We start from the raw sequence: 17255 nt of genomic DNA, 5'->3' as shown, positions 1-17255 counted from the left end.
TTTTTTTTTTTTTTTTTTTTGAGACGGAGCCCCATTCCATCACCCAGGCTGGAGTGCAGTGGCTCGATCTCACCTCATTACAACCTCCACCTCCCTGGTTCAAGTGATTCTCCTGCCTCAGCCTCCCGAGTAACTGGGATTACAGGCCTGCACCACCACACTCAGCTAATTTTTGTATTTTTGGTAGAGATGGGGTTTCACCATGTTGGCCAGGCTGGTCTCGAACGCCTGACCTCAGATGATCTGCCTGCTTGGCCTCCCAAGTGCTGGGATTACAGGCATGAGCCACCATGCCGGGCCTCAACCGTGTCTTAAACAAGGTCTTAAGTCAGTTTCCCTGTTCTCACAGACTAACTGGCTTGCAGTAAAATATCAAATTTCCAGTTCCATCTGACATTCCCAAATGCCAACTTTTCTTTCTAACTCACATTATTACCTATTTGTCCTTTCTTGTATGTTTCAGACACAGTACTTACACTAATTATTTTTTTAAAACTCATTGGATGACACTTAAAAAGTGCCATTCAATGCTTTGTAAAAAAAAGCTTCCCATTTATAAATATTTCACATAAGAAGAAAGCAGAGGTCGGAAGCAGTGGCTCACGCCTGTAATCCTAACACTTTGGAAGACCAAGGTGCAGATCACTTGAGGTCAGGAGTTAGAAACCAGCCTGGCCAACATGATGAAACCCCATCTCTACTAAAAATACAAAAAAATTAGCCAGGTGTGGTGGTGGGCGCCTCTAATCCCAGCTACTCAAGAGGCTGAGACAAGAAAATCACTTGAATCCAGGAAATGGAGGTTCCAGTGAGCCAAGATCATGCCACTGCACTCCAGCCTTGACAACAGAGTGAGACCATGTCTCAAAAAAAAAAAGAAAAGAAGAGAAAAGGCAGAGAGTAATCCTCTGACACTGTATTGTAAAAAAATCTATGTGCCTCTTCCTTTGTCTTGTCCAAGCTCAGACATCTTATCATAATGTGTGGGTTGAGTTTTTTTGGGGGAAACCCTACAGGGTAATGTTTCTTCAGCCACACTTTAGGTTTTTCCTGGTTCTGGGTCTTAGTACTGCTTTGGGATAAACCAAGATACCCACCGTGGCCCTGTCTGCCAGAGTGTCTAGTGAATATCAACCCACCGTGGCCGTGTCTGCTGGAGTGTCTAGTGAATATCATCTCCTGAGTTATTTTCTTTTAGAGAACAGCACATGATATGAAGTGTAGCCTTTCAAGAGAAGAGAGCAAATGAATGCCTTGGGGCTGTGAGCAATCTCCTGGTATACTTTTCCTATAAAAAGCGAATCCCTTGTGACATTAGAATTGTCTTTACACAACTCAGCTTCCATTTCATGGAGACACATTGCTAGTCAGCCAATCATATGCTGGTATTGAGGGAAAAACACAGAAGTAATTTCTGCTGTCTGGATTCTGTCAGATTTGTGAAGGGAAATAAAAACTATTTCTAAAGACAAGAAAAACTGACCCCAATAAGATGGTGCAAGAATCTCAAAGTGATTGCACCTGGGGAACTCACCGAGGCACGGTGCAATGTCTCCTGGAATGGTTGTCATTGAGCATTTCAGTGAGCAGGATGTGCGTGGGAGACTCTCTCAAGTGATTAGATAGCTTGACTTGACACATGAGTCAGACGTGTCTGTGTTCCAATCAGCACTGCCACTCCCTGGGTTGGTCACCCTGAAAAGATATTTTCACTTCTTTCAACTTATGTTAGTTAACTGTAAATTGCATTTTATCAGTAGAGCTCAATAAGTAAGAAAATATTTACAAAGGTCATAAAAGAGATGAGTTTCAGAAAAAAAAATTTAGTCATGTATTCTGTTTGTTAGAAATTTGCATTTACACTTTTCTTTTTCAGAGTGAGCATAGAAGTTTTCTCAGGTGTGTTATTTTTTGGCTGTGTGATTTCACGCAGTATTCTAAGGCTTAGCTTTGCGAATATTACCAAGGGAAATAATATGAAAAATGTCTCTTCCATATGGCTGTCGGAAATGAATACATTTGCACAAGAAAATGTGGTAGATAACTGGGGAATGACATAGATTCATCAAAACATCAGCGTCTCTTTTTGCAAAATTATTATGACAGTAAATACTTCTGTTCTACATCCTGTTATCTTATTTTTACTTTTATTTTTGAGACGGAGTCTCACTCTATTGCCCAGGCTGGAGTGCAGTGGCATGATCTTGGCTCACTGCAACCTCCGAATCCTGGGTTCAGGTGATTCTCTTGCCTCAGCCTCCCAGGTAGCTGAGATTACAGGCACCTGCCACCACGCCCGGCTAATTTTTGTATTTTTAGTAGGGACAGGGTTTTGCCATGTTGGCCAGGCTGATCTCGAACTCCCGACCTCAGGTGATCCGGCCACCTGGGCCTCTCCAAATGCTGGGATTACAGGCAAGAGCCACTGCTCCTGGCCCTGTTATCTTGATTTCTGAATTTTATGCTAAACTTTATGAGATGGGACTGTGCACCTTCTAGGAATTTGGTCATAGTACTAATTACAGAATGTCCTGTTATGGACATAAGAAAATGATATGTGTATTGTCTGAAAGAGATAGATACTTTTGCTTTTCTCATTGAGCTATAAAATATAAGCACCTTAAAATTTTTCCCTTTGTATAAACACTGTGTTCCAGTAATTTTTCTGAATTTATCTAACACTTAGTTTCAAAAACTAAGTGAACATCTCTGACTTGGAAATTAAAGCCTGAGCCCTGTAACTCCAAGCTAAGGGCAATATTGAGTCTGCAAAAGGAGGTTAATGAAGGCCTAGTCAGTTCTTTCTAGGGAGCCTCTCCTGCAGATGTCCCGGCCTGCTCACCCAGCAATGCAAGAAGCCTTTATACTGAGATGAGCAACAGAGCCCAGGAAAGTTGGGGACCCACAGGCAGATGCAGTTAGAGTTAGAATAGATGGGAATTGGAAAGACCTTACTGAAAATAAAGATGTTGATGTTTTGGGGCAGTTTCTAGACTTTGTAAAATAAAGCAAAATCAGATTTGGGTAATAAGTTCTGAATCCCAACAACAGAAAAAAGTACCAGGTATAAGATTTTTAAGGATATCAATGTTTAGGCAGACAAGCACTTTCTTTCATAGAGAATAGCAAACAAATTTAGAAAGAAGGTGGAGTAAGAATGGTATGATAGAAGGGGGCAAAATTAGATTCTAGATCAGAGAATGTTTTACCCTGAAGATAGCATGTTTTTAAGGAAAGACAGAAAATGGGGTTGTATGTTGGCTCAGACTGAAAGTAGCTCAAAGGTCAGAAGCCCTGGGAAAAAGGAAAAATGTAAGCAAAGTTGATTAAGAAGTGTTTTGTTTTGACCACTGAATTAAAGTATTTAGCAGATTCTTTTATAAGTAGAAATTTGCAGAGTCTATGTCTGGCTATGTGATAAGTGAGAAAATACAACACCATCTAAGTCATAATGGGGAGAATGTTTCTTTCTATTAAGCTGTTGCTGAAGACCACAAAGGATGGAGAATTTTATTTTATTTTGTTTTACTTTATTTTATTATTACTTTTTTTTTTTTTGAGACAAAGTCTTGCTCTGTCACCCAGGCTGGAATGCAGTGGCACAATCTCAGCTCACTGCAACCTCCACCTTCCAGGTTCAAACAATACACCTGCTTCAGCCTCCCAAGTAGCTAGGATTACAGGCCCACCACGTCTAATTTTTTGTATTTTTAGTAGAGATGGCTTTTCTCCATGTTGGCCAGGTTGGCCTCAAGCTCCTAACCTCAGGTGATCCACCCGCCTCAGCCTCCCAAAGTGCTAGGATTACAGGCATGAGCCATCATGCCAGGCTGGAGAATTTTACTAATCACAGCCATTTACCAAGATTATCTATATGCCCCATCTTCTCCAACATTTTTTTTGTCTTATACATCTTTTCCATTTCACTGTTTCTTGGTTGCATGTTTTATAGTAAACTGGTTAACATAAGTACAGGATTTTGCAGAATTCTGTGAGTATCTCTATCAAATTATTGAACTTGAGGGAGATGATGGGAGTCTCCAATTTACAGACAGTAGCTGAGAAGCATAGATGGGTCCCTGGGATTTGTGACAGGCATATGCAGTAAGGGCAATATGATGAGACTGAGCTCTGAATTATGGTCTGTGCTGACTCTGGGTGGTATCAGGATGGAAATGTTAGACAATAAATTGGTATTAAAAAATTGCTTGTTGCCAGCCTGGCCAACATGGTGAAACCCCATCTCTACCAAAAATACAGAAATTAGCCGAGCGTGGTGATGGGTGCCTGTAATCCCAGCTACTCGGGAGGCTGAGGCAGGAGAATCACTTGAACCCAGGAGGTGGAGGTTGCAGTGAGCTGAGATCATGTCACTGCACTCCAGCCTGGGCAACAGAGTGAGATTCCATCTCAAAAAAAAAAAAAAGGAAAAAAATTGCCTCCTGGTCAGCAAACTCCACAGATTTGGTATCAGAAAAGAGATATTACAGAGGCCTGACCTGGAGGGGGACTCTGGGTGTCTGGTAAGGGGAGGCTGTGTTCTCCTGCACACAGGCTGTCACACTGCACATTGTCCTGTGATTCTAGGTCTCCTCTCAGGGTGAAAGGGGACTAAAAACTTAGAGAAAAGGAATTCTGATAACAGACCTCCTTCTTTCACCGCTACCACCACATGATTCTCACACATTCAGACAGACCCACTAGACATTGATGCATCCACACTCCTCCCAGAACTAGGCATCACCCTCAAGTAGTCCACCACAGCGCTTTTGCTTTTAGTGCTTCTTGCCAAAATCCCATTAATGTGCTTACAAGTTTCCTGGCATATCCCCAACCCCAGACACTGAATCTGCAGTAGCAACCTGTTTCCTCCACCAATGTAGGGATCTGTACCACTTGATCATAGTCTAATCTGCCTGCATGGACACAAGACGAAATCAGAGTATAGCCCCACATGGACCACTGTCTGTAGTACAAACCAGTCCTATCACTTACCTTGTGCTCTTTCCCACCCATGAATTTTTTTTTTTTTTTTTTGAGACAGAGTCTTGCTCTGTCACCCGGGCTGGAGTACAGTGGCCTGATCTCGGCTCACTGCAACCTCCGCCTCCTGGGTTCAAGAGACTCTCCTGCCTCAGCCTCCTAAGTAGTTGGAATTATAGCTGCATGCCACCACGCCTGGCTAAATTTTGTATTTTTAATAGAGACAGGGTTTCACCATGTTGGCCAGGCTTGTCTCGAACTCCTGGCCTCAGGTGATCTGCCTGCCTCAACCTCCCAAAGGGTTAGGATTACAGGTGTGAGCCACCACGCCCGACAGAATTTTTTTCTTTTACCTTTTATTTTAGATTCAAGAGTACATGTGCAAGTTTGTTATATAGGTAAAATCATATCATGAAGTTTTTGTGTACAGATTATTTTATCAGTCAGGTACTAAGCATAGTACCCAATAGATTTTTTTTTCTGATTTTCTTCATCCTGTGACCCTCCACGCTGAACTGGGCCTCAGTGTCTGTTCTCTTATTTGTGTCCACGTGTTGTCATTATTTTGCTCCCACTTATAAGTGACAACATACAGTATTTGATTTTCTGTTCCTGCACTAGTTTTCTAAAAATAACGGTCTCCTGCTCCATCCATGTTACTGCAAAGGACATAATGTTTTTCTTTCTTTTTTTTTTTTTTTTTTGAGACGGAGTCTCACTCTGTCGCCCAGGCTGGAGTGCAGTGGCACGATCTCGGCTCACTGCAAGCTCCACCTCCTGGGTTCACGCCATTCTCCTGCCTCAGCCTCTCCAAGTAGCTGGGACTACAGGCGCCCGCCACCACGCCTGGCTAATTTTTTGTATTTTTAGTAGAGACAGGGTTTCACCGTGGTCTCGATCTCCTGACCTCATGATCCGCCCGCCTCGGCCTCCCAAAGTGCTGGGATTACAAGCGTGAGCCACCGCGCCCGGCAATGTTTTTCTTTCTTATAGCTGCATCATATTTCATGGTGTGTACATCCCACATTTTCTTTCTCCAGTCTACCATTGAAGACATACAGGTTTATGTCTTGTTTTTCGTATTGTAAATAGTGCTGTAATAAACATGTGCATGCATGTGTCTTTATGGTAGAATAACTTACATTCATTGGTTACATTCCCAATTGTGGGATTGCTGGGTCAAATTGTAATTCTGTTTTCAGGTTATTGAAAAATTGCCAAACTGTTTTTCTCAATGGTTAAACAAATTTATACGCTCACCAGCAGCGTATAAGTATTCCATTTCTCTACAACCTCACAAGCATCTGTTGTTTTTGGACTTTTTAGTCTGAGTGTGTTTATTTGAATTACTTCTTTTTTCTTCATTAATCTAGTGTTTTATCTATCTTATTAATTTTTTCATAGAATCAACTTCTGGTTTCGTTGAACTTTTTTTTTGAGACAGAGTTTCACTCTTTCGCCCAGGCTGGAGTGCAGTGGCGTGATCTCAGCTCACTGCAAACTCCGCCTTCTGGTTTCAAGCAATTCTCCTGTCTCAGCCCCCTGAGTAGGTGGGATTACAGGCACCCACCACCATGCCCAGCTAATATTTGTATTTCCAGTAGAGACAGGAGTTCACCATGTTGGCCAGGCTGGTCTCGAACTCCTGACATCATGATCCGCCCGTCTCGGCTTCCCAAAGTGCTGGGATTATAGGCGTGAGCCACTGTGCCTGGCCCGTTAAACTTTTTATAGTTATTTATGTCTCACCTTCTTCATTTCAGCTATGATTTTGGTTATTTCTTGTCTTTTGCTAGCTTTGAAGTTAGTTTGCTCTTACTTCTGGAATTCTTTTAATTATAACATTAGGTTTGCAAATTGAGATCTTTCTAACTCTTTGATGTGGAGCTTTCTCTCGCTGATGCTAATAATGTGTCTGGGAAAGCACAATCAGCATTTACAGGGGACTTGTTGAAAAAGCCCATTCCTGGACCCTTTTGGATCCTGCAGAATCACTTTGCATAAAGTAGTGCCAAGATTACCAAGTGATTTATAAACTTGAGGGGTTCAAGATACTCAGGAGAGTTTGGTTCAACCTTTGCATCAAAGGAAGGCTGCACTGCCTGCCCTGTTTCAGTTTGGTAGGAAGAGGTCAGTGCGGTTCATGCTCCCATTACTGTAAAGAAAATTGCTGAAGTCTGATAGGGGAGGGCAGGGGAAAAAGAAACTTATATTTTAATTGTTATGGAGAAGCTCGCTCTCTCATTGCTCTTAAATCTTTTCAGTTATACACAACAAAAATGGGTGAATGTTTTCTCCAAGTCTCGGTCTTTCTGCCGTGGGTGTGTGTGGCAGTAGCAGGTGAATAGGTTGTGCTTTAAAGGCGTATTCTCAAGATGCAGGTTTGATATGTCCAGAGCATCTTATCTGAAAATACATTTCAGAGAAAGAAGAGGAAAAGAAAAAAATCACTTTTTCTCAGGTGAGCATGTCTCAGATCAAGAGCAGTGTCCGGGCCAGGCATGGTGGCTTACGCCTATAATCCCAACGCTTAGGGAGGCTGAGGCGGGTGGATCACAAAGTTAGGAGTTCGAGACCAGCCTGACCAACATGGTGGAAGTCTGTCTCTATTAAAAATACAAAAATTAGCTGGGTGTGGTGGCACACACCTGTAATCTCAGCTACTCAGGAGGCTGAGGCAGGAGAATTGCTTGAACCTAGGAGGTGGAGGTTACAGTGAGCCAAGATTGCACCACTGCACTCCAGGCTGGTCAACAGAGCAAGACTGTCTCAAAAAGAAAAAAAATGCAGTGTCCACTCTGCCTTTTGGAATGCCATGTGTTCGGAACATGCAAATGTTTACTTCTCTGCTTGTGCTGTTTATACCTAATGAGTTTGTTTCAATTATTTTTTGCTATTTTTATGATAGTCCAGGGGTTCTGAAAAAAATTTTTTTCTGTATAACATAGTCTTTTTTTTTTGTTTTTGTTTTGTTTTGTTTGTTTGTTTTGAGACTGAGTTTTCACTCTTGTCCCCCAGGCTGGAGTGAAATGGCACAATCTTGGCCCACTGCAACCTCTGCCTTGCGGGTTCAAGTGAGTCTGCTGCCTCAGCCTCTCTAGTAGCTGGGATTACAGGCGCCTGCCACCCCGCCCAGCTAATTTTTGTATTTTTAGTAGAGACAGGGTTTCACCATGTTGGCCAGGCTGGTCTCGAACTCCTGACATCAAATGATCCACCCGCTTTGGCCCCACAAAGTGCTGGGATTACAGGCGTGAGCTACTGTACCTGGCCATACCATAGCCTTCCAGATATTTTCTTCATCTTGGATTTTTGTATGCCATGCAGAATTCTCACCACAAATTTATGACCTGCAATATTTAAAATGTTCCCATTGTAGCTGTTGAACATGAGAAGGTGTGGATACTCAAGATTTCTTCTGGGGAAACACAGTTGTCTTTGGATATTAATGAAAAGTGAAACATGTCTTGTTGAAGTTTCATCTGTGTGCTCTATTAGTCCCATGCAGAACAGGATTTAAAAAATGCTGACATAAACAGGATGGCATTTATTACCCAGAAAGTTCTGAAAAAACTATTAAGAGATACTTGCTCTCTAGGGTGCTAAAGAAATGCCACTTAATGTTACTGTTAAAAATTACAGAACAGGGAAGTTATCTGTTATCTTCAACTTTGCATAAAACTGGTGTTTCTTTTAATTAAATTTAGGCCAGGTGCGGTGGCTCATGCTAGTAATCCCAGCACTTTGGGAGGCCAAGGTGGGTGGGTCACCCGAGGTTAGGAGTTCAAGACAAGCCTGGCCAACATGGAGAAACCCTATCTCTACTAAAAATACAAAAATTAGCCACGCATGGTGGCTCACACCTGTAGTCCCAGCTACTTGGCAAGCTGAGGCAGGAGAATTGCTTGAACCCAGGAGGCATAGGTTTCAGTGAGCCAAGATCGTGCCACTGCACTCCAGCCTGGGCAACAGAATGAGACTTGGTCTCCAAAAGGAAAAAAAAAAAAGAAAAAAGAAAAGAAAAAAATTGACATGTCCATATTGATGCCCTTAATTTAATAATTTATCATCCAGAAAAGTATCATATCTACAGTGGTATTGTGGATCATATGCTATCCTCTTTTCTCAGAGTTAGAGAATACTTCAGTGTTAAAAATTATCATTGAATAATTTTAGTCACTCTTATAAGTGAGAAACACTTCTTTTTACTCTCTTTTTTAACTTGAGTCAAATAAAAATCTCTGCCTACGGCCACGTGGTGTTTGTGTGTTCATGAGTGGTTTTTTGTTGTTGTTGTTGTTGTTGTTTTTCAGGGACTGTTGACATTCAGAGATGTAGTCGTAGAATTCTCTCTGGTGGAATGGCAATTCCTGGATCATGCTCAGCAGAATTTATATAGAGATGTGATGTTAGAGAACTACAGAAACTTGGTCTCCCTGGGTGAGGATAACTTCAATACACAATTCCTAATATATTTCTTTTCTCTCTTTTCTAAAATGTTTTTTGGTAATTTCTGCTTTGCATGAGTGAATTTTAGCTCTCTGATTTTAAGAAAATCTTGGGGATTCATTGGTGTAGAACAAATTCTTCAAGATGTTTTATCTTGACCTGAACTTTTCCCTTTCCTGAGCTTATGTATCTTTCGCTCTAGGTTAGTGGCAATTTCAAAAATGTCATGGCATAAAATATCATTGCCCACACCTTAGAATTCAGTTGCTGCCACCAATTTTTGATTCAGTAGTACTGAGTAGTGAAATTAAGGACCTACAAATTCAAAATATTTTCTAAATAATTAGAAAGTTCTGTTATGAATCAATATTAATTTTCTAGAATTTTCTATTATATCCTCTTTACTAAGCATAATACTAGTTTGGTAATTAAAGAATTCAGCAAGATTTATGTTACTTTTTTTCCTTAATAAAACAGGTATCGCTGTCTCTAAGCCAGACTTGATCACCTGTCTGGAGCAAAATAAAGAGCCTTGGAATATAAAGAGAAATGAGATGGTAACCAAACACCCAGGTAAGTGAGAGTGAATGAAGCAGATGACACAGATGAGAGGTACAAAAGTCAAGGAGGAAGCCAGTCCTTAAAATGTGGTTTGAGGAGATGTGCTTCCGTGGAAAGAGTTACTGAGAAGCCCGAGTCATTTTTTTTCTTTTGCTCTCAGATAGGGACACCTTCTGCCCCAGGCTTTTAAATTCTCTAAGGATTCTACTTTCGCTTCATTAATCTTTCTTCAAGTTCACAGTGTGAGCCAAAGTTTTCTTTATGGCTCATCAGAGACTGACTGCTTTGCCATTGTTTTGGGGGCACACTAATATCTGCATATTTTTGAGAAACTATGTTAAACCATTAAAAAATTTTTTTTGCATCATGTCTAAAATGTGTGAGAATAGTAGTTTCTGTTTCATTGGTGGTTGTCCGTTTTTCTGCACATGCCATTCTGTTTTCATTACTATAGACTTGAAATATAGTTTAAAGTTCTTTTTACAATTTTTTTATTTTTTAATTTTTATCCATGTATTTATTTATTTAGAGGTTGGGTTATGAGACTTGCTGTGGGGGGATGTACAAGCAGGATACCTCTTATGTCTTCATTTTACTGTGTTGCATATTTTAGATATAGATTTATAAATAAAATTGCTGTATTGTATAATTCCATTTTCAATTATTCAAAGAACATTCATATTTTTTATGATAGCTGCATCTTTTTTTCTCATCAACAACTTACATAGGTTTCAATTTCCTTACATCATCAACATAGTTGGTGTTTTTGAAAAAATTTATAGTGGCCATTCTAATTGATGTAAGGTAATTTTGTTTTGTATTGTGATTTTGTTTTGCATTTTTCTATAAATTATTAATTTTGTGCAACCTTTCAAATAGTTCTTCCCATTTGTATATCTTTTTTAATTAAAATTTAGTTTAATCATTTGTCCATTTCTTTCTTTTCTTTTTTTTTTTGAGACTGAGTTTCACTCTCGTTGCCCAGGCTGCAGTGCAATGGCAATTTTGGCTCAGGGCAACCTCTGCCTCCCGGGTTCAAATGATTCTCCTGCCTCAGCCTCCTGAGTAACTGGGATTATAGGAATGTGCACCATGCCCGGCTAATTTTGTATTTTTAGTAGAGATGGGGTTTCACCATGTTGGTCAGGTTGGTCTCAAACTCCTGACCTCAGGTGATCTGCCCACCTCGGCCTGCCAAAGTTCTGGGATTACAAGAATGAGCCACTGCGCCCGGCTTGCTTGACCATTTCTAAATCAAGTAATTCAATTATTGTTGTCTACTTCTAAGAGTTGTTTATATATTTTCAATATTAAGCCTTACCACATGTGATTTTCAAATATTGTCACCAGTTTCTTGGGTGGCACTGTCACTCTATTAAATGTGTTATTTGATTACAGAAATTTTGAAGTTTAGCTCAGTTAAATTTTTCTGTTCTTCTCTTTGTTGCTCATACATCTGATGGCATGTCTAAGAAAATGGTGCCAAGACCAATGTCACGTCTTTCCACTATATTTTCTTTCTAAGAATTTCATTAGTTTTTTTTCAGTCTAAGTATTTTGTTTAAAATATTTTTGTATATGATTCAATTAAAGCATCCAAGTTTATTTTTTCAATGTAGATGTCCAGTTTTCAACATTGTCTGTTGAAGAGATTATATTTTCTCCATTGTCTGCTCATGGCAACCTTGTGGCAGATTATTTGGTCATACACAGAAGAGTTCATTGCTGGGCTCCCTATTTTGTTCTATCATGTCTTTATGTGTCTTTGTGTGGATACCATGTCGTTATTGTTATTGTTGCTTTTTACTATGTTTTAAAATTAAGAAGCATATTGCCTCTGTTTTTCATGTGTGTTTCTCTAGATATAGTTCAAAATAAAATTTAAAAAATTTAAACAATATTACAGGAATAAATATACTTTTGGAATTTTGATACAGATTATATTAAATTTGTTCACCACTGTGGGTTATATTGACATCTTAACAAATTAAGTTGTCACTTAACTATTTTGACCCTTGAGCAAAAATATTAAATTAAATTCTTTGACTTGTGCAAGAATACATTGAAAAGTGTGTTTATCTCCATATATTTTTGATTTGCCAGTTTTACCTTTTTTATTTTTAGTTTTATTCAGTTTTGGTTAGAAAAAATAGGCTGTATGATTTTGTTCTTCTTAATTATTTTTTACACAGGGTTTCTCACTCTGTTGTCCAGACTCTAGTGCAGTAGCACAATCTTGGCTCACTGCAGCCTAAACGTCCTGGACTCAAGTAATCCTTCCACCTTGGCCTCCTGAGTGGCGGACACTACAGACATACCCCACCATGCCCAGCTAATTTTTAATTATTTGTAGAGACTGGGTCTCACTGTGTTCCCAAGGCTGGTGTCAAACTTCTTGCCCCAAGTGATCCTTCCACCTTGGCCTCCCAAATTGCTGAGAGTACACCTGTGAGCCACTGCACCTGGCTGATCTTTTGAAATTTGCTAAGACCTATGTATTCTAACAGAACATACCAGATGCAAATAAGAATATTGTGTATCCTCTTGCTTTTGACTGGAGAGTTCTGTGCCCTCCAAATCTCATGTTGAAATTTAATCTCCAGTGTTGGATGCGGGGCCTAATGAGAGGTGTTTGCATCATGGAGACAAATCCCTCATGAATGACTTGGCACAATCCCCTTGGTAATCATAGAGGTCTCCCTCTATTAATTCACATGAGAGCTGGTTGCGTAAAGGAACATGGCTACTCCACATCATATTCGCATCATCTTTCACCATGTGACATGTTTGGTTCTTTTTTGCCTTACCCTATAATTGTAAGCTTCCTCATATCCTCACCAGAAGCAGATGCTGGCATATCCATCTTGTACAGTCTACTCAACTGTGAACCAAAGAAGTCTTTTTCTTTATAAATTACCCAGTCTCAGGTTATTTTCTATAGCAATGCAAAATGAATTCATACACAATATAATGTTTTTCGGGTTTTCTGTTTTTTAATTAAGTTTTTATTTCAATTTTTTATTTATTATTGAAAGTGAGGTCTTAATGTTTATAATTTTATGCTGCCATTTTATTTCTTGCTTCACTTCTATCAATATTTGCTTTATATATTTTGAAACCCTGATGTTATATATGCTTATACATATAGATAGACATAATAGTTATAGATTCCTAGTAAATGGACTCATTTTACCATTATATAATATCAATCTTTGTCTCATGCTAGTAATTGACACATTTTTTTTGTGTGTCTATAAAGATTTTTTCTTTGTGCTACACTGGAGATTTCATAACACCTCTAAATGTTACCACAATATTTTTTAAACTGGTAAAAAAAAGACTTCAGTTGCATAGAAAAATTTGTCCTCATTATATCTACCCTATACATCTTATTGATGTTGATTATTATATCTTTTTATGTTTTATGATTATTTTTATGCTTTTATCTTTCAAATTTTAAAGAATAACTAAAAATGTTTTCTGCATGATCACAATAATACCACAGATTTTTATTTTTTGTATATGCATATGTTTTTCAGAAAGTTATGTATTTTCATACGATTATGTATTTTTTTCATCATGTTATTTTAAGTGGAAGGACCTCTTTTCAGCATTTTATTTAGGGCACACACAGTGCTTATGCTTTTCCAGCATGTGTTTATTCTGGAAGATCTTTATTTTTTCTTTCTTTTGTAGTACATTTTTGCTGCTTTTATTATTCTCACCATGAAGATTTTTTTCAGCACTTTGACCATTGTGCACAGTTCTTTTCTGACCTGTAAGCTTTCTGTTGTCAAATGTCTCAGAGGACTATTCTTATAAATAATACCTCATTTTTATCTTACAGCTCCCAAGATTGTCTTCTGGTTAGTGGCTTTTGAAACTTTGTTTAAATATGTGTTATGGATCTTTTTGTGTATATGCTAGTTTGTTTAGCTTCTTCATTTCTTATGTTTTTTTTTTTTAACTTTTAAATTTTTTCAGTTATTCTTTTTTAATTCCACAATTGTTTTGTTTTCATTATTCCAACCCTATTGTTGATATTCTTATTTTTGTGATTTTATTTAGGTGTCTGGTTTTCCATTTTCTCACTGAGCATAATATGGATTATCTTATGTTTTTAAAATTAATATATGCCTCTTTATTTTTGTAGTTGCTTTTTCAAAATTTTTGATTTTTTGATTAGATCATGTTGTCCTCATGTTTTGTATACATTGTAATCTTTGGTTGAGATTTCAACATTAACATAAAACTACCTTTCATGATCTTTATAATGCAGCTCTTTCCTGGCATAGCCTGAAACCAATTTTCTTTCTTGGCTAGAGATTCACAGAGTCTCTCAAACATGTTCTCAGGATGTGTCTTGTCTGCAATTTTGTATTTATTTTTCCGTTAAAAGACTTCTCCATGTTTCTGCTTACCAGTAGGTAGCTACTTTCCACACCTATTTTCTGTCCATGTACTACAGTCTTTCTGCTGTTGTAACATTCACTTTTGATCTCAAAAGACTTAAAGGTGTCATTTCAAAGTACACTACCATTTGATTCAGCACTTTCTATCATGGAAGACAGAAGGGCCCCCATAAACCAAAAGTAAAGATATAGGTGCCAGTATTTTTCTGGTCTTTTGTAATAAAAGCCAGTTTACTCCTAAAGACACCATGTTCTTCTATTGGGGATGAAGAAGGGCTGTGTTGGGTAAATGTATCAGACTTTTCTTTTCTCTCTATATGGCTCTTGGTATTGTGCCCACCTGGTGCACACACTTTATTTATAAATTTCCAGAGAAGGTATTTTGATCACTATGTTTTTGTTACATTTATACACCTATGAAGGAATTATGGCCTGTGGTAATTTGATATGCTATTTTGCTAATGTACCTTGTATAATTTTATATATTTGATTTGTGAAGTATATTTATCTGGGTGTAGTAAGTGAAGTAATTTGTGATTTTTATGTCTTTCAGTTACATGTTCTCATTTCACCCAAGGCCTTCCGCCAGAGCTGGGCATAAAAGATTCACTCCAAAAAGTAATACCGAGGAGATATGGAAAATGTGGATGTGACAATTTACAAGCAAAAAAATGTAAAAGCATGGGTGAGTGCGAGGTGCAAAAAGGAGGTTGTAATGAAGTTAACCAATGTTTGTCAACTACCCAAGACAAAATATTTCAGACTCATAAATGTGTCAAAGTCTTCAGTAAATTTTCAAATTCCAGTAGACATAAGACAAGACATACTGGAAAGAAACATTTCAAATGTAAAAAATATGGCAAATCATTTTGCATGGTTTCACAACTAAATCAACAGCAGATAATTTATACTAGAGAGAATTCCTACAAATGTGAAGAATGCAGCAAACCTTTCAACTGCTCTTCAACCCTTACTAAACATAAAAGAATTCATACTGGAGAGAAACCCTACAGATGTGAGGAATGTGGCAAAGCTTTTACCTGGTCCTCAACCCTTACTAAACATAAGAGAATTCATACTGGAGAGAAACCCTACAAATGTGAAGAATGTGGCCAAGTCTTTAGCCGTTCCTCAACACTTGCTAACCACAAGAGAATTCATACTGGAGAGAAACCATACACATGTGAAGAATGTGGCAAAGCCTTTAGCTTATCCTCATCCCTCACTTACCACAAGAGAATTCATACTGGCGAGAAACCCTACACATGTGAAGAATGTGGCAAAGCCTTTAACTGCTCCTCAACTCTCAAGAAACATAAGATAATTCATACGGGAGAGAAACCCTACAAATGTAAAGAATGTGGGAAAGCCTTTGCCTTCTCTTCAACTCTTAATACTCATAAGAGGATTCATACTGGAGAGGAACCCTACAAATGTGAAGAATGTGACAAAGCTTTTAAGTGGTCCTCAAGTCTTGCTAATCATAAGAGTATGCATACTGGAGAGAAACTCTACAAATGTGAATAATGTGATAAAGTCCAGCCCTCAGACCTTATAATACATAAAATAATTTATACTTGAAAAAAATCACTACAAGTGTAAAGAATGTGGCCAAGACTTTAACCAGTTCCAAACCTTTATTGTACATAAGAGAATTCATATTGAACAAAAGTCTTATAAATGTAAAAAAAGTAACAAAGCCTTTAACCAGCCCTCAAACCTTAAGGAACCTAAGAGAATTTATTTGAGAAAAAAAAATTTTTGAGATGAAGTCTCACTTTGTCACCCAGGCTAGAGTGCAGTGGCATGATCTCAGCTCACTGCAACTTCTGCCTCTTGGGTTCAAGCAATTCTCCTGCCTCAGCCTCCTGAGTAGCTGGGATTACAGGCGCATGAAACCACACTGGCTGATTTTGTATTTTTAGTAGAGATGGGGTTTCACCTTGTTGGCCAGGCTGGTCTTGAACTCCTGACTTCAGGTGATCTAACTGCCTCTCAGCCTCCCAAAGCCTAAGAGAGTTTATATTAGAGAGACTGTATGAAGGTAAAAAATGTGACAAAACCTTTAAGCACATCTTAGGCCTTACACAATATCAGATAATTCATTCTAGAGAGAAACCCTACAAAAACAAAAATGTGGTTAAAAGCTTTATCTTTTAACTAGTTTTGAACCCTTATTCTACATTAAGAGAATTAATACTGAACAGAAACCCTACAATAAGGAATATGGAAATGTCTTTAAAAAGTCCTCAAACTTTTTGTTTGAATAAATGTAAGAATTGATATTGTAGACAACCCCTGCAATTGTAAAAAAAAAAAAAATGTGGCAAAGCCTTTAACTGGTTCTCCATCCTTATTGATTAAAAAATTTTATACTGGAGAGAAACTCTACATACATAAAAAATGTAACACAGCATTTAACCACACCTCAAACTTTCTAACAAAGAGAAATCATCCTGGTGAGAAACTCCAGAAATGTGTTAAATGTGGCAAGGCCTTTAAATGGTAGTCACACATTAGGGTAGGTAAGATAATTTATACTGAAGAAAACTCCTACAGAAATGAAGAATGTGGCAAAACTTTTAACAAATTCTCACACCTTTTGGCACAAAAAAGCATTTATACCAGAGAAAAATTGCACAAATACAAAGAATGTGAAAAGTCATTAATATCTGTTCACATCTTACTCAATATCAGAAAGTTTATACTTAATAAAAGCATTATAAGCCAGGTGTGGTGGCTCATGACTGTAATCCCAGCACTTTGGGAGGCCAAGACAGGTGGATCATGAGGTCCGGAGTTCAAGACCATCCTGGCCAACATGGTGAAACTCCATCTCTACTAAAAATA

At 38.3% G+C, this 17255-nt stretch overlaps 1 protein-coding gene across 2 annotated transcripts in view; it reads left to right on the top strand.

Annotated features, from left to right (window-relative positions):
- The window catches only part of LOC116812189 (zinc finger protein 679), a 45091-nt gene extending 29087 nt beyond the window's left edge, over positions 1-16004 (top strand). For both annotated transcript variants that reach the window (XM_032757921.2, XM_058444538.1), the window contains exons 3-5: positions 9297-9423; positions 9910-10005; positions 14959-16004. In XM_032757921.2, the coding sequence (XP_032613812.1) occupies positions 9297-9423; positions 9910-10005; positions 14959-15932 (1197 nt within the window). In that variant the 3' untranslated portion in view covers positions 15933-16004. The remainder of the gene's footprint in view (positions 1-9296; positions 9424-9909; positions 10006-14958) is intronic.
- The last annotated feature ends 1251 nt before the right edge of the window (positions 16005-17255 follow it).

Source organism: Hylobates moloch, unplaced genomic scaffold (genome assembly GCF_009828535.3).
Source record: "Hylobates moloch isolate HMO894 unplaced genomic scaffold, HMol_V3 SCAFFOLD_1, whole genome shotgun sequence".
Taxonomy (NCBI): domain Eukaryota; kingdom Metazoa; phylum Chordata; class Mammalia; order Primates; family Hylobatidae; genus Hylobates; species Hylobates moloch.
The sequence above is the reverse complement of the archived record's forward strand: the minus strand, read 5'-3'. Positions and strand labels throughout refer to the sequence as shown.